The sequence below is a fragment of the Erpetoichthys calabaricus genome, chromosome 4 (genome assembly GCF_900747795.2).
Source record: "Erpetoichthys calabaricus chromosome 4, fErpCal1.3, whole genome shotgun sequence".
Lineage (NCBI taxonomy): Eukaryota > Metazoa > Chordata > Cladistia > Polypteriformes > Polypteridae > Erpetoichthys > Erpetoichthys calabaricus.
The window spans coordinates 84,681,466-84,699,960 of NC_041397.2; the positions used below are offsets into that span (position 1 = coordinate 84,681,466).

Below are 18,495 nucleotides of genomic sequence, written 5' to 3' on the forward strand. Positions count from 1 at the left end.
AGGAGCAAGTCAAAACATGGGCCCATAGATGAATGAAAAAGTCTTAAGTTATCGAATACATCTATTTTTCAAGTCAAAAATGTTGTTGAGTATTGATTTCACTCACCTTGTTAAATAGTATATCCATGTCAAGTGTATGGGATTTTAGACATTTTATTAAGGTTTACACAATACAGAGTACAGAAGGGTAACATTGGGTTACAGTAGGACCTTGCACTATAAAACACATGCAATCTATAGTAGTAATTTGTCATACGAGCTTCAAAACAAGGTGATAGTTTACAAACTCAGCAAACACTTTTGTCTGCCGTCTGCGCCCTTAGTCCCAAGCCCTCAGCGCTGTCTCTGCCACCCACATAGTTACTGCCACATACAGCGACATAGAGCTGTCATTCCTTTCTCACAGTGCCAGGATCTACATAAGCTCTGCTTGTTCTTCTCGTATATTTAATGATAGATTGTTATTTGTACAAGGTACAATGAAACTGTTATGTGCTTTTTTCACTATACGGACAGTCAGTGTGAACCTCACTCGAAGCTGTGTAAATATAGCTTGGCTCGAAGGGTTTGTCGGGTTGTCATAACTCCACTTAAGATAGCAGCTGTGAGCAGACAAGCAAAGGGAAATGTATTCTTATCTGAAGAAAATAGTTCCAAGGATCCATGATAAAATAATTACTTCTAGTTTCCTATCATCACAAGGTTGTGTCAAAAATCAAAACCTTTGTTGCCTCACAGTGGATGTATCTGGTAACATGTAAGGTTTTTTTCATTCGCCTATGTTCCTGAGTGTCAATTAGTCCCATTGAAAGCTGCACAAAAAAAATCCTTCATTTCAGAGCACAATGTTATGTGGCAAATTAATATATGCCATGATTTCCTCATGGTTTTATCATTGTTACTGTATGTGATTTCAGTTTTTCCATTTATGAGCAAGTTTAATATTTATAGAAAAAATATTAAATAAGGCAATGCCAGTGGTCTGCAGTTTAATTGTAAAAATACCACTTTATATAGAACATAATGTTTCACACAGCTGTTTATTTGGGAACGTAGTGTAAAAAAAAAAACTGAAAGAAAACAATCAGAATTGTTCAAGCCTAGTAACATGAAGTAGGTGATTAGTACTAGCCCAAAAAAACCTAATCGGGGCATCCATATTAGAAAGTTTATTAAATACCAATTCCACAGTCCTTAGCTTAGACATTTTCTAATTTGAGAAAAAAAAACTGTTTACTGGACAGCAAGTTAATTAGGTTTTCAGCGTGTTTATTATAGAATTTATCTTGTAAATGCTGTACTTACTGTTGGTTTGTTTTATTTCTGTTATGTCTCTCTGTCATTATAATAATAATAATAAATAGTGCCTTTCCCATGCTCAAGGCACTTCGCAGAGTCTCACAAAGAAACAGCAGGTATATGTAACATTGGATACACATGATTCCTGAATAGAATTTTAAAACAGATAGGTACATTTTATACAAAGGCATTAAATATAATAAAATACAATAAATACTAGACTCAGTACTAAAAGAAAGCCTAGAAAGTAACATCATGTGTAATATAACACACACATACATTATATGTATGTATCTGGACAGAGAGGAAGACTGAAAGAGGAGGCAGAATGTCAAGTTAAGTTGAACATCTTCCTGAACAGATGAGTTTTAAGTTGTTTTTTTTTTTTTTTTTTTAAATGAATGGAGTCAGCTGATCTAATTCATTTAGGGAGGTCATTCCAGAGTCTGAGTGCTATGCAGCTAAAGGCACTGTCACCCATGGAGTGCAAGTCAGTATGGGGCACAACAAGATTGCCAGAATCAGAGGACCTTAGTGGGTGAGCAGGAGCATAGCAATGGAGAAAATCACTGATGTAGTCCGGGGCGAGGCCATTTAAAGCTTTGTAGGTTAATAATAGAATTTTATATTCAATTCTGTAAGACACGGAGCAAGTGGAGGTGAAGCAGGAAGGGTGTTATGTGATTGCTGTTACCGGTTCATGTTAGGACTCTTGCAGCAGTGATTTTGCAGAGATTTGAATTGGCTGGAGCTGTGATACAAGATTAGAAGCTGCACCTGCCAGTAGAGAGTTACAATAATTGATGCAGGATGTGATAAAAGCATGGACAAGTTTCTCAACATTTGAAAAGGAGAAGAATGAGCAAACACAGGGATATGTTATGGAGGTGAAAGTAAGAAAGTTTCTTAATGTGGTTTATGTGGGCAGAGTACGAAAGGGAGGAATCAACAATGACAACAAGATTCCTTGCATTAGAAGGTCTGATGAGTTCTGCTCCATCCAGGTTTTCATTTCACTGAGGCAAGTTGTGAGCTAAGAAAGCTCTAGTGAAGTTTTGCTTTTAACATTGAAATATAGGTGAGTATCATCTGCTTAAAAATGATAGCCCAAACCATAGCTATGAATTATTTGGCCAAGAGGCAGTATATAGATACAGAAGAGCACAGGGCCGAGGACAGAACCCTGAGGAACACCTTATGTGAGCAGCGCTGAGCTGAATCTGCTGTTGCCAAGACTAGCAAACTCGGATAGGTCTGACTGACAGGCATTCAGTCAGATAGGTCTTAAACCACTGGAGGGGGCAGTGCCAGAGATACTCCGCATGTTCTCCATTCTGGAAAGTAAAATGTCATGTCTGACAATGTCAAATGCTGCACTAAGATCTAACAAAATCAATATGCTAGTTTGTCCAGGGTATGCTGCCATGAGCAAATCATTAGTTACCTGACGCAGTGCACTTTCACAGCTGTGCTGTGCCCTAAATCCAGACTGAAAGGGTACTGTCAATTTATTTGAGGTTAAATAGTAGGGAGGCTATAACATGCTTAAGAACTTTTGACAGAAAAGGTAAGTGAGAAATAGGCTAAAAATTATTAAGAGCATCAGGACCAGACGTTAACAGTGGGGTTATAGAAGTGATATTAAAAGTGGCTGGAACAAAGGCCAGTGTCAAGGGATGTATTTATTATTGTCGTAACAGTCGGGATTATGACATGAACACAGGATTTAAGAAGTATGGTTGGGATGGCGTCCAGTACAGAGGTAGTGGGCCTCATCTTACAAAGCAGGTAATGCAGATGTGACTGGTGAAAAATTTGAAAAAAGCTGGATGGAGTGGGAAGACAGGGAAAGATATAAATGGATGATGGATTTACATTAGTTGAATTATTTAGATCTTTAATTTCTTTGCAGAAAAAGTAGAGGAATTTTTCACAGACTTTGGTAGAGGAGGTAATTGGGTCAGATGAAGGTTGAAGTAGTTTATTAACTACAGAGAAAAAAACACTCAGGTGATCATAGCCACTTTCTATTATTCTGCCTTAATGTGTTTTCTTGGCTGCACTTAATGCATCCCTGTAAGCCCTTTGATGGTCAGAGAAAGCTGGATGTGCATGGTGAGGTTAGTTTTGTGTGACATTCTCTCCAGGCATCAGCTAGCTGCTTTCATACACAGTAACTCTCTGAATTGTCCCATGGAGCTGAGCACTTAATGGAAACCTCCTTATGCTTTAACACTAGAATTACCAGAGCCTACGAAAAAACTCGTAAATCCGTCCCACCTTAAATCGCGTCTTAAATCCGTTTGCACCTCTCCGCCAGAGTCCTTTGTCATCTAAATGTGCTGATAAACACAAGCTACTAGCAGCCAGCTATTCCATCCACCCACCGTCTTAGAACGAACTTCTCCTAGCTCATGCCTTGCCTTGATTTGATTATCTGGGATTGAAGTGGAGTTTTAGAGTGGAAATAATATAGCGTTATTTGGAATACACGCATTTCATGTGTGTTCCGTTTCTATAGTAGTCTGTGCAAACACATTTTTAAAACAGAAACGTTTTTCATATTCTAATAGTAAATGACAAAATGTAGGCATAAACTATATAACGTATGAAGCCTGAAGTCCATATATCAAAGAAACACTTTTCACAAAAGGTACAAATAAGAGAACACGTGCGCTTTTATTCAAAAATATAACTGCACAAAAAAAAAAAAGCCGCCTTAGCATGCCACATTGACACTCTTACTACAACCGCCACGGTGGCGTAATGGTATCAGCTCCTGACTGGGAATCAGAGGGTGGTGAGTTCGATCCCGCACGGCTCCACTTCGAGAAGTGAACTGCTCTTATTCTTACAATTTTAGAATAACAACATAAATTTGATTTCAGTCTGTAACAGCCGGTGTAACTTATGATACTGGTAAAGGTTAGCTTTTTTTTTTTTTTTTTTAATTCACTTTTCATTCTCACAGTCGCATTCAGAATCAATCCATACAACCCCATCTGACACAGCTGTTTTCACATAAATAAAAGTGCACTTTTATTCAAGACTATAACCGAAGAATAATGAAAGCAAGTTACAGTTGGTGGTTGATACGACAGCTTGCGTGGTGCAATGCTAAGAACTGCTGATATCAAGTGACGGTGAGATACAAAGAAGGCAGCTTCGCCAGCGTTTGCGTGTCAGAACCCTTTTGGGGGGGGGGGGGGGGGGGGTAGTATGCATCATGGTACACTGCAGACCTATAGCACGTCTTTATGTCAGATAGAAAGTGGCTATGATCACCTGAGTGTTTTTTTGCCATCAGTCCAATATATGTCCACCAGAGTTAGTAGGAAAATCATCATGTTGCACCAAGTCAAAACAGTCCATTAAGGACAGGTATTCATTTCTCAGCTTACATGTAGTAATATCAATGTGGATGTTGAAATTGTCAAGAAGAATGACTGTCTATGAAAGGAAACTTAAGTGTGTTAATAATTCAGTTAGATCAGATTAAAAAGACGCATTGTATTGTAGGGGACAATAGAGAACAATGAGTAAGACAGGACCTGATTTCATTATTAGCTTATGAGCCAAACACTCGAAAAAACCATGTGCAGTCAATTGGGATTCTTTTGATGTTTAGTTCAGTTCTAACAATTACTATGACACCTCCTTCTTGTCTTGAGCTGCAAGGCTCTGTGAAGTAAATGTTTCCGGATGGTGTTGCCTCCATGAGAGACATAAAATCGTTTGGTTTTTGCCAGGTTTCTGTTAGGCAAAGCATGTCAGAGTTGGAGTCTGTAATGAATTCTGATATGATAATGAATTCCATTAAGAGATCTTGAGTTAAACAATGCAATATTAGCTGTTAAGAACAAGATGTTTTACTTTTTACCAGCGGCACTGCCAGTTTAATAGGACTTTGGTTGTTGTTGCTGTATGGGCCGATGGGGTGGGTTATATTAGGTTGGAATTAGCTTTTCTTGGAGTGCCTCGCCTATGATTACATTTACTGTGCCAGTTGCCAATGTCAGTTTCGACCTCCTTCATGGATCTGTTGTTAAAGCATTTTCATGTTTTCAAGATGCACTTATTCTTGTGTTTAGGCCCCAATTCAAAGCCATCATTTGTACTGTCCCAATCTTCTTCATTGCCCCTATATTGATGTTGTCCAATTACAGGAAGTGCAGGAAGGGCGATTGACATCAGGCAAAAACAGATATTACAAAGTAATTGCCTCTTTGCCATTTCCAATGAAGAAATGAAGTGTGCTCTTTCTCATTGGGAGGAGTTTGAAAATTCATTGGACTTAGCTGGTGACTGGATGGGCTGGTTTTTTGTTTTCTTACAGAGCTAGAAAGACCGAAGATCATTTTCCTTTGTATTTATGAAGCCGCCCTGTATCGAACTCTCTTTCCTATATTGTTTTGGCAGCTAACAACCTATTATTTATTGCTTAAGTGCTTTTTTCACTCGGCCTATTGCCTTTATAAGCTCTGTGAAGACTTCAGCCCAGCCTGTAGCTTTAGTCTTATTCATTAGCCAGTTTCTCCATGCCACAAATCCCAGTCCAAAATTATTTATATACCAAATACTGATGGAGAAAAAGAAGCACAACACACATAGACAAGGTAAAATTGGAAAACAAAACAGCAAAACCAAAAAAACAAACAATAGCAATGATGTTAAGTTATTCTGCATCCCTTTGGTATCTTGACCATTGCTTGGTACCTCTGGTACATCCCATTCCATGTAATGACTAACAGTACCTAATAAAGTTGCAGGACATTGGTAGGTAAAGGGTGATGTTTCCAGTACTGTAGGTGATAAAATCAGGAGAGAAAGCAGGCCAGGACAGCACATGAATGAACACCAGTCTGGCCTACTTTATCATCACCAAAATAAAATTGGTTTTATTTGCTCTTATTTAGCCTTAAATAATCTGCATAGACTCATTTATATTTTTTCATGCAGATTTGTCCATTTCACATCCCTTTTTTGTTCTCCTGGGATGCTGAGAAGGCATTTGTCAGTTAAACTTGGCATTCGTTTAGCATTTTTTGAACAGGATGGCTTTGGTGTTTATTTTGTCGACATAATTAAAACATTGCTGCTCCACTTTTTCAACAGTAATGCTTATGAGGTCAAACCACTCTTGCCCCTTTCCAGACAGGTTTGTCCTCATTTCTGCTTTATTTATCATTGAGGCTGAGGCTGTTTATACATCAAAGATTCTCACCCCTGTTTCGCTATGTAATGCAAACCACATAGTCTCTTTCAGGGATAAAAACATCCTTCTATTCATATATTTAAGTAATGCACCTAATAATCTTTAACATTTTATACGTTTTTCAAATTCTTTGAACAAAGGTCAGGCTATTAAATTAGTTAGCAGAAATCTGACATATAACCATTTAGCTTTACTACCTGCTTCTGCTACTTTTGCAGCATTTATCTCTATTACTGATTAAAATATTTGGTAATTAACATATTCTTGGGATGTGAAATCACAACTTAAAACTTGTGTCTTTGCAGACAGTATTTGTGGCATTGCCATGGTGCAAGACCTGGGATGGGTATGGGGGTGGTGCTTTTTGGACTTATTACTTATATGTAAATATTAATGATTCATTTTTATTAATAATATGATGCAACGAAATATTGTCTCTCACAGCAACATCATGACACACTGGTAAACATTGAGTGTCATTTAAAAATGTTGAAGAAAAATCTTTGCTGACTCAAATTTGTAACATTGCAGCACTTAATTTCCATCACGTTTAACAATCTGAAATTGCCCCTGCTTGAAATAACTTTGCATTTGTACCTATTAGTGTTTGATGAGAAAGGTGTTTTATTTCTAGTAAGTGTCATTTTCTGTTTAACCCACAGAAGTGGGATCATCCCTTTTGCGACACCCTTCCCCTGAGCTATCCCGGCTGATATCTGCTCATGGCTCTCTAAGTAAGGGAGAACGCAATTTTCAGTGGCCAGTTCTGGCCTTTGTCATCCAGCATCATGACCTGGAGGGACTAGAGGTGGCAATGAAGCATGCTTTGAGAAAGTCTGCCTGCCGGGTGTTTGCAATGGAGGTATGTCTTATGTAATTTTTCTTTTTCTATAATCAGAGCTTTTGTGGAAGAGACAGAAATATAATGAAAATGAATGTTTGAAATTAAATTGTTTAGGCAATTTGGCCATCCCAAATAACTAAGGTATTCTTTTAGAATGTCCTGTATTTGTTCTCCAGATAAGGACAAGAGAAAATGGTGAAAGTTAATTTATCATTTGCATGTTTTAATAATTTGTTTTTATGTACTTAGCCAATATGTTTAGCTTGCTGCATACAGTATTCATAAATGATACCGAGTGCACTGTTTTGTTGGTGCCTTTTTAATGTTATTCCTAATTATCTGTGTATTTAAGGTATCAAAGGAAAGTAAACTATATTGCCTTATCAAATTCAAATACTGTATATTGATCCTTAACCTCCAAAGCAAACAGCAGCAATAAGTGGTTTTTTATGTCTTAAATAATAAGTAATATATAATGTTTGTAGCCTATTTAGAGAAACTTACTTGTATTCCAACTTTTACAAGAAATGTTTTTATTTTATTCATTTGTTTATTTATTTACTTATTTCCCATTTTATTTAAAGATCAAAACACATTAACAAAACTCTATAAATCCAAAAAAGCCCTGTAATATGTTCCAAAGACAACTTGTGAGTTTGAAATTGAATTTCAGAACTCAAACCCCATCCACTCAGAGTGCTACTAGCTGTTTAATAACCCATCTAAAGTAATTCTTCATATTAATTAAAATAGCAACCATGTTTAGAACGTTCAGAACAGCTCTGGAATGTTTACTTTGCAAATATATTAATGATTTCTTCCAATTTTCTGAAAAATTTCTGAACTGACTCTCTTAGAGAAAATTAAAATTTTTTCCAGTTTAAGATAATACAGAACATTGCTTTTCCACTGAGTTATTAAAGATGGATTAGTATTTTCCCCATCAATTGTATCCGATCATATAGAATTACACAAAAATGAGCCAGAAAGGTAATTCTAAACACACTTTATTCTTGTACTTGAAGAAACAATACTGGAGTCTTTATTAAAGACACAGCAAATGTGGCAACTAAGTTGTTTTACTACAGTCAAGGTTTCCTTAGAATTGAAAGAATTGAAGGGTGTTTTCCTTATCATTATTGAGTTGTACAGAGGAAGGAGGAACAGCGCCACAAACTGTCTTTAAAAGAGAAAAGTCGACCAGGGATTGAACAGAAAACATACTCAATCAATTGGCTTTAAAGGTTTCTGTCATCATGAGATATAAGAATCCCATATGCCTGCATCTGATCCTGTTCTGTCAAACTGGTATATGCATGAAAGTATGTTTTCACTGCAATTGAATTAGCTCTGTAAAGCAAAAACTCCGCCCGATCTCTATGTATGTACGTATGTATGTGTGTATGTATGTATGTATTACATGTTCACCAAAACTGCACATCAGTACTGTAAAAATGTAGCCTGGCCTAATGAATCTCGATACCAAGAGCAAGAATCCATGCACCTGTCCAGACTGTTGGTGGTGTAATAGTGTAAGGGATGTTTTCTTGGCACACTATCAACCCATTAATACCAGTCATGGCCTATTTGAATATTGTTCCCTACTGTGTGCATCCCTTCATCACCACAATTTGCTCATCTTCTAGTGGCTAATTTCAGCAGGATAATGCACCATGATAAAGCAAAAGTCATCTGAGACTGATTTCATTGAGTTTGGTGTTTTTCAGTGGTATTCCCAGTCCCTGTATTTGAATCCAGTAGAACATCTTTGAAATGTGGTAGAAAGAGGTGATTTGCAGTATGAATATGCTGCTGACAAATCTGCAGAAATTGTATAATGCAATCATGTCAACATGGATAGAATCTCAAAAGAAAGGTTTCAACATTTTGAGGAATCCATGCCACGAAGAATTGAGGCTGTTTTGAGAGCAAAAGGAGCCTCTACCCTGTATTAGTATTGAATTCCTAATAATTTGCCAGGTAGGATATATACTATAATACAGGGGTCACCCACCTTTTTAAAGCCGAGGGCTACCTTAAGATTACCAAATGCCTCGAGGGCTACCAGCTCAAAACATATATACAGTGCATCTGGAAAGTGTTCACAGTGCATCACTTTTTCCACATTTTGTTATGTTACAGCCTTATTCCAAAATGGATTAAATTCATTTTTTTCCTCAGAATTCTGCACACAACACCCCATAATGACAACGTGAAAAAAGTTTATTTGAGGTTTTTGCAAATTTATTAAAAAAAAAAAAAAACTTAGAAAGCACATGTACATAAGTATTCACAACCTTTGCTCAATATTTGTCGATGCACCTTTGGCAGCAATTACAGCCTCAAGTCTTGTTGAATATGATGCCACAAGCTTGTCACACCTATCCTTGGTCAGTTTCGCCCATTCCTCTTTACAGCACCTCTCAAGCTCCATCAGGTTGGATGGGAAGCGTCAGTGCAGATCTCTCCAGAGATGTTCAATCGGATTCAAGTCTGGGCTCTGGCTGGGCCGCTCAAGGACATTCACAGAGTTGTCCTGAAGCCACTCCTTTGATATCTTGGCTGTGTGCTTAGGGTCGTTGTCCTGCTGAAAGATGAACCGTCGCCCCAGTCTGAGGTCAAGAGCGCTCTGGAGCAGGTTTTCGTCCAGGATGTCTCTGTACATTGCTGCAGTCATCTTTCCCTTTATCCTGACTAGTCTCCAAGTTCCTGCCGCTGAAAAACATCCCCACAGCATGATGCTGCTACCACCATGCTTCACTGTAGGGATGGTGTCAGGTTTCCTCCCAACGTGACGCCTGGCATTCACACCAAAGAGTTCAATCTTTGTCTCATCAGACCAGAGAATTTTCTTTCTCATGGTCTGAGAGTCCTTCAGGTGCCTTTTGGCAAACTCCAGGCAGGCTGCAATGTGTCTTTTACTAAGGAGTGGTGGATTGCTGCAGAGAAGGTTGTCCTTCTGGAAGGTTCTCCTCTCTCCACAGAGGACCTCTGGAGCTCTGACAGAGTGACCATCGGGTTCTTGGTCACCTCCCTAACTAAGGCCCTTCTCCCCCGACCGCTCAGTTTAGATGGCCGGCCAGCTCAAGGAAGAGTCCTGGTGGTTTCGAACTTCTTCCACTTATGGATGATGGAGGCCACTGTGCTCATTGGGACCTTCAAAGCAGCAGAAATTTTTCTGTAACTTTCCCCAGATTTGTGCCTCGAGACAATCCTGTCTCTGAGGTCTACAGACAATTGCTTTGACTTCATGCTTGGTTTGTGCTCTGACATGAACTGTCAACTGTGGGACCTTATATAGACAGGTGTGTGCCTTTCCAAATCATGTCCAATCAACTAAATTTACCACAGGTGGACTCCAGTTAAGCTGCAGAAACATCTCAAGCATGATCAGGGGAAACAGGATGCACCTGAGCTCATTTCGAGCTTCATGGCAAAGGCTGTGAATACTTATGTACATGTGCTTTCTCAATTTTTGTATTTTCAATAAATTTGCAAAAATCTCAAGTAAACTTTTTTCACGTTGTCATTATGGGGTGTGTGTAGAATTCTGAGGGAAAAAAATGAATTTAATCCATTTTGGAATAAGGCTGTAACATAAAAAAATGCGGAAAAAGTGATGCGCTGTGAATACTTTCCAGATGCATTGTATATATGTTTTGAGCTGGTAGCCCTCGAGCCATTTGGTAATCTTAAGGTAGCCCTCGGCTTTAAATATATATATATATAATTTTTTTTTTTTTTTTTAATCCAAAAAGCGTACAATATTACTCACATTTTTTACAAAGAATGCCATTTATAACTTTTTGACAATTATTTGTAAATGAGAATATTTATGTTTCATTGTCAAAGTGACATTTATTTTGTGCAAATGAACATGTCACAATTTCATTCAGCAAAAAAGAGCTCAACGGTGTTTTTCCCCAATACATGAGATTGTGTCAACTCCAACTTTGAATCTGACTTAATCAATGAACAATGATCAATTGACCAGGTAACATGATGTTTTACTAAAACACTGTTAAGTCTTGTCTGCCAGTTAGTGAGAAACCTGGCATTCCATGTTGTCCATTAGTTTGCCGTATTCTGATGTATAATTTGACACTGCCACTCTGTGACTCCTGCAGATGTGAATCAGTTAGGCGTGTTCTGTGTTTATTTTTTATTAAGTTCATATTCGAAAAGGCTGATTCACAGAGATAGGTGAATCCGAAAAGACAAGCAACCTTTATAGCTGCTGTGCAGACAGCTTTGTACTTTTCTGTGTCCACTAGGTTCCAAAAGTTTTGGCTTCTCAGATGTGCTTTGAGGTGCAGGTCATTTTGCAAAGTTGTTATTTCCATTTCTACCTACCCTGCATCCAAGGTGAAGGTTGTACTTAGGTTCTCAGCTGTGCGTGTAATGTCCACTGACATAAAAGGATTTGAAATGAATGACACACATGGCTCAATTTGATCAAAATCACAAAATCTATTCTCAAACTCTTGCATCAGTTAATCACTTGGCGGTATTTTTCTACAGCTTTCATCAAAAGCCACAGATGCAGAAGCATTGTCACTTAGAACTTTTTGCACAGAGGAGAAGTACACGACACTTTTTCTTTGTAAATGCCCAGAGAAAATATTCATTTTAGCTTTAAAAGTGCACTTATCATGTTTGTGACAGTCTTACCTGTGCCTCTTGCAGCTCACAGTTCAAATTGTTCAGTTTTTCTGTGACGTCTGTTAAAAAGGCAAGATCAAGCAACCACTCAATGTCGTCCAATAGGGAGGTGTCCTCTTCTCTGCTCTGCATGAACTCCTTTATTTCACCCGAAAGTGCCAAGAAACATTTCAAAATCCGCCCTCTGCTGAGCCATCGGATCTCTGTATGTAGCAACAGGTCTCCATATTCTGCGGACAGTTTCTCCAAAGCACCTTGAATGTCCTGTGTTGCTTGGCTTTGGCACGAATGCTGTTGATGATTTTTACAACGGGCGTCATTACATGGTCAAACCCGGTCACTTTCGCGCATATCGCCTGCTGGTGAATAATACAGTGGTAGTGTAGGAAAGGTGGGAAGTCTGGGTCATTCTTGCAATGCGCAATGAAGGCCGCGCGGTATCCCACCATTGCCGGTGCGCCATCGGTAGTTACCGACACAAGCTTCTCCAGCAGCACTTTTTTCTCCACAAAGAAAGTTTTTACCGCGTTTGTAGATGTCCACTCCCCGTGTAGATGTTCTCAGTGGTATCAGTGGTGTGAGGAGCTCTTCTTTAGTAGAGAAATCTTCAGATACCATCCAAATAAACACCATTAGTTGAGCAGTACTGCTGCTGTCCACAGACTCGTCACATTGGATGCTGAACCACCGGCATGTACTTAAGTCCTTGTTCAGCTGCTCATTCAAGTTTTCGGACATAGCTGACACTCTTCTGGTCACTGTACTAGCCCCAAGTTGTACATCGGCTAGACTTGAGGTGACATCTGACCAATATTTCTCGTCTTTAAAAACAGTCTCCGCGATTATCATCAAAGCCCCTTTAACAATCTCTCCATCAGAAAACGTCTTATTGTTTTTAATCAGATAATGTGTAGCTCTGAATGAAGCTTTGGTTGCCTTTTTGGACTTCTTCAGCAGTCTTGTGAAAAAAGACTGTTGCTTGGTCAAAGCGGCCTTTAACTTGCGCGCTTTCTCCGCCCGAAGTGCACTGTTGGGGGGGAAGTTTGTGTGGAAGCTGCCGTGAGTGGTTTGATAGTGTCTTTCCACATTGTATGGCTTTGAAATCACCACCGTATCTCCACAAATGAGACACACACACTTATCTGGTATTGATGTAAAAAAGAACTCTTCTTCCCAGTCTTTGTTAAAAATATATATTTTCTTTCTGTTCCCAGCCATGCTTTTTAGCGCAGTGTAATCATGGATGTATTAGCAAAAGCGGGGTTAATTGTCATGCGCAGGTGACAGGTGAACTATGACCTCGAAACATACAAATGCATTGTTTTTATATGTATATTTTTTATTTTGATTACCACCATAAAATTTGCATGTGTGAAACTTTCACTAGAACTTACATAAGGCGCAGCATTAAAAATATATATATTTATATTTTTGGCGAACCACAAGGGCAACTTGCTATTTTTAGAACAAGTCCGCGGGCGACTGAGATGAAGCCAACGGGCGACCGGGTGCCCGCGGGCATAAGGTTGGTGACCCCTGCTATAATATATACAGTAATCCCTCCTCCATCGCGGGGGTTGCGTTCCAGAGCCACCCGCGAAATAAGAAAATCCGCGAAGTAAAAACCATATGTTTATATGGTTATTTTTATATTGTCATGCTTGGGTCACATATTTGCACAGAAACACAGGAGGTTGTAGAGAGACAGGAACGTTATTCAAACACTGCAAACAAACATTTGTCTCTTTTTCAAAAGTTTAAACTGTGCTCCATGACAAGACAGAGATCACAGTTCCGTCTCACAATTAAAAGAATGCAAACATATCTTCCTCTCTCTTCAAAGGAGTGCGTGTCAGGAGCAGATCATGTCACAGAGAGAGATAGAGAGAGACAAAAGCAAACAAATCAATAGGGCTGTTTGCCTTTTAAGTATGTGAAGCACCGCAGCACGAAGCTGTTGAAGGCAGCAGCTCACACCTCCTCCGTCAGGAGCAGACAAAGAGAGAGAGAGAGAGAGTTTGTTTTTCAAGCAAAAATCAATACGTGCCCTTCGAGCTTTTAAGTATGCGAAGCACCGTGCAGCATGTCCTTCAGGAAGCAGCTGCACACAGAAGGTAGCACCGTCCCTATCGTCTAGGTGTGCGAACAGCCCCCCTGCTCACACCCCCCTACGTCAGCGCAAGAGAGAGAGAGAGAGAGAAAGTAAGCCGGGTAGCTTCTCAGCCATCTGCCAATAGCGTCCCTTGTATGAAATCAACTTGGCAAACCAACTGAGGAAGCATGTACCAGAAATTAAAAGACCCATTATCCTCAGAAACCCGCGAAGCAGCGAAAAATCCGCGATATATATTTAAATATGCTTACATATAAAATCCGCGATGGAGTGAAGCCGCGAAAGGCGAAGCGCGATATAGCGAGGGATCACTGTATATATTTTATAACATTGAAGCCCTTGACAAATGAAGTGTATAACATTGATTATCACATTACAATGGCATCTGTCATGGAATGGGATATATTAGTAGCAAATGAACAGTCAGTTCTTGAATGTGATGTGTTGGTAGCAAAAATGTTGGCATCTGAGCAACTTTGACAAGGGCAAAATTTTGATGGCTAGACGACTGGGTCAGAGCATCTCCAAAATTACATGTCTTGTGGGGTGTTCCTGGTATCCATTTCTGGTACCTCCCAAAAAATATCTTGGGAAGGACAACCAGTGATAAGGTCATGAATTCATTGATGCTCATGGGGAATGAAGGTTAGCCCATCTAGTTCAGTTCCACAGAAGAGTTACTGTAGCACGAATTGCTAAAAAGCTTAATGTTGGCCATGACAGAATAGTATCAGAACATGCAGTGCATTGCAGCTTGCTTCATATAGAGCTGCATGGCAGCATATGGTCAGAGTGCCCATTCTGACCCCTGTCCACTGCAGAAAGCCCCTACAAATGGGCACATGAGCATCAGAACTGGACTATTTAGCAAAGGAAGAAGGTGGCCTGGTCAGATGAATCACATTTTCTTTTAGATCATGTGGACAGCCGGGTGTGTGTGTATGTGTGATGTACCAAGGGAAGAGATGGCATCAGGTTGAATTATAGGAATAAGGCAAGCTCGTAGAGGCAGTGTTCTACTGGGAAACCTTGGGTCCTGGCATTCATGTGGATGTTACTTTGACACGTACCACATACCAAAAGATTGTTGCAAACCATATGGCAACAATATTCAGTGATGACAGTGGTGTCTTTCAGTATAATAATGCACCCTGTCAATGGAATGGTTTGAGAAACGTGGGAAAAAGTTCAAGGTGTTGACTTGGCCTCCAGATTCTCTACATCTCAATACATTTGAGCATCTGTGGGATGTGCTGCAAAGCAAGTCCAATCCATGGAGGCTACATCTTGCAGCAGCTTTACAGGGCTTATAGAATCTTCTTCTAACATCTTTGTGCCAGATACCACAGGACACCTTCAGAGGTCTTATGAAGTTCATGCCTTATTGTGTCAGAGCTGTTTTTGTACCAAAAAGGGTGTTTCTACAAAATTAATCCATTGTGAAATGAAATGTTAAAATATAAGCCACAAATTTCTATATTTTATAGATATTAAGTAAAGTGAGACAACTTGCTTGTTTAGTAAATTTACTTCAATAATACACTAACCATGTTTTTAATTTAGATGTGAGAACTTTTTCACAAATTAATTAAAGTTTAGATGTATGGCTAGCTTTGATTACAGCTTGCAGTCCATACCCTCTCTAGTCTTGGTAAATCATTGAATTATGAATGTGAATTAGTCATTAGTTTTAAGAGAAGTATAGATGCATTAAATTGTACTTTCACCTTCCTGTACGCAATTAAAGAAATTGTTGAAATATACCTTTTTTTTTACCTAAATTTTATATTTCAGGCATTTAATTGGCTTCTTTGCAATGTTATTCAAACCACATCACTCCATGATATACTTTGGCACTTTGTGGCATCACTGACACCATCTCCAAGTGAGCCTGAGGAGGAGGATGAGGAAGAAAATAAGGCAAATAAGGAAAATACTGAGCAGGTGCCAAGTGTTCATTTGTAGTGGGTTATATTTATTTGGGGTATTTTTGCTCACAACTTGTGAGCATTTTGTAAGTATTGGTCTAACATTAATAAAATTGTAGAACTCTCAATATTAGAATTTTTATGCATTATAAAAAAAGAGACATTTAGGAATGTTTAAATTTATATTGATTATCATTGCTTTTATGTGCATTATTACATGTATGGTAGAAGTCTAAAATTGAGTATTTAAATGTATCTCTAGGAAAAAGACACACGTGTCTGTGAGCATCCATTGTCAGATATAGTAATTGCTGGAGAAGCTGCTCATCCATTACCTCATACCTTCCACCGTCTGCTTCAGACAATCTCTGATCTAATGATGTCTCTGCCTAGTGGTAGCTCCCTGCAGCAGATGGCTCTGAGGTATGTGACCAAAAAAAATGACTTCATTCTTTGAGGGCATATTTGTAAGCTTACTGTTTAGTCTTGATTAAATTCTTTAATTTTAAAAGACTGACAGAATGATGTTTGTACTATTATCACATTTTTTCTTTTAATTTTGTTTTTAAATACATATTCTAATTAATTTGCTCATTGATTGTTGAGAGTGTTTGGAAAAGCAGTTTTAGAGTGCATGCAATATTTGTAGTCGGTTACTGAAAAAAATGAATGAAATGTAATTAGTAGGGTAATATAGACCTGCATTAAACATGAAATGAAAGTTTAATAGTATTTTTATTTAAAACTGTTTTTAAAAGAAAATCATCTCTCTATTATAAAAAATTATCTTGGAAGGAGACAAGATGTGATTTTCTCGAAGAGACACTTATACGTCCCATGAGAGAGAGATTTAACCATGCCCGGAGCCAGAAATAAAGGACAAAGAGTAGATAACAAAGTAGAACGTCGTAAAGAATTCAAAATGTTGGCGCAGTACACAAGCAGAGCAGGTTAGAGATAATGGAAGTACGAAAATTCAAAAGTCTCAAAAAAAAGAATAGGAAAGATAGCATTAGCACAAACAACCAGAAATTATTACTCAGTGAAATAACGGAACAGCGAAAAGAGATTGAATATATTGTTCAGATTTAAACGTTAAGTCAGAGACTTGTAGATCGTCTAATTCGTGTTACCAGCGAGAATTAAAAGATTCCAGATATGTTGGCGCGGTATGAAGTCCAGTGAGACGGAGACTTTTAACATGAGATTCTTGCAAGTCACGCCCTACTTACAAATATTTTCAAACAAGGTCATCTAACCTCAGTCGTGTGAATGCTTTTGTCAGACACAGTTCCTGTGCTCTCAGCTCTTAGTCGTGTGAATGCTTTTGGCAGACACACTTCCTGCACTCTCGGCTCTTATAAATTTTATCAGAACAATAATTTTATACGTTCTAGATGACACGTCAAAGACAAAGTGAAGAAGAAAGAGCATGGACAAACATTTGAAAAAATCGTTTTATTTATTAGAGAGATAGAAACAATATTCACTCACAGGCAGTTATACGCTGCGTTGTCACGATGCAAGTCCAAACACGGAATCAAAATTTCATGCATGCAAAAGTCTTCCATTTTTTCCCCTACAAGGTTTTTTTTGGTTTTTTTTTGGGAGTTTTTCCTTGTCTTCTTAGAGAGTCAAGGCTGGGGGGGCTGTCAAGAGGCAAGGCCTGTTAAAGCCCATTGTGGCACTTTGGGCTATACAAAAATAAATTGTATTGTATAAATATTATACAGTAAATCATATAAATTAACAATTATATTACCTCAATTTACCCTGACTGTTATCTTGCCTGCTGTGTTAAAATTTCAAGTTTCTGCTACCTTGACCACAAAGTAGTTTTTCAAATTTATCTTTTTCAGTTTTTGTTTTAATTATATCATTTCATTGTTTGCAGCATAAATTGCCTTAATAATTATGTTGACAGTAACTGTGTATTCCTACATGTTCCTTTGAACACATTTCACTTTGTTTTAGTCATTTATTGCATATAGGAAAACATCAGTACTTTTGGTTAGTTTGCAATTCATTGTCTTTCATTGTATTTGATTTTTTTTCTACCAATGGAGTTTTTTAGGAGTGTAAGGACAATTCATTTCTTTAAACATAGTAGAGTATAATAAAATAATCAAAAAGAAAAACCTTTTTTTAGCTTAGTATTTTTGATAAAGCTTTACATTACTTTGCTCCATTTACAGTGCTAAATTATTTGAGAATATGGTGTTATTTTGTATATCTTGTTGCATAATTTGACAATTGTTTTATTTATAGGTGTTGGAGCCTGAAATTCAAGCAATCTGATCATCAGTTTCTACATCAAAGTAATGTCTTTCACCATATCAATAACATCCTGTCTAAATCTGATGATGGTGATAGTGAAGAAAGTTTCAACATTAGTGTGCAATCTGGCTATGAGGCAATTAGTCAGGTGAGTAGC

General features: G+C 38.2%; 1 protein-coding gene across 1 annotated transcript in view; it reads left to right on the forward strand.

Moving 5' to 3' along the window:
* mycbp2 (MYC binding protein 2) overlaps positions 1 to 18,495 on the forward strand; it is a 412,376-nt gene that overhangs the window by 336,574 nt on the left and 57,307 nt on the right. Inside the window, 4 exon segments of the mRNA XM_051926880.1 lie at positions 7,177 to 7,376; positions 15,928 to 16,077; positions 16,324 to 16,484; positions 18,330 to 18,486. Of these exon segments, the coding sequence (XP_051782840.1) occupies positions 7,177 to 7,376; positions 15,928 to 16,077; positions 16,324 to 16,484; positions 18,330 to 18,486 (668 nt within the window).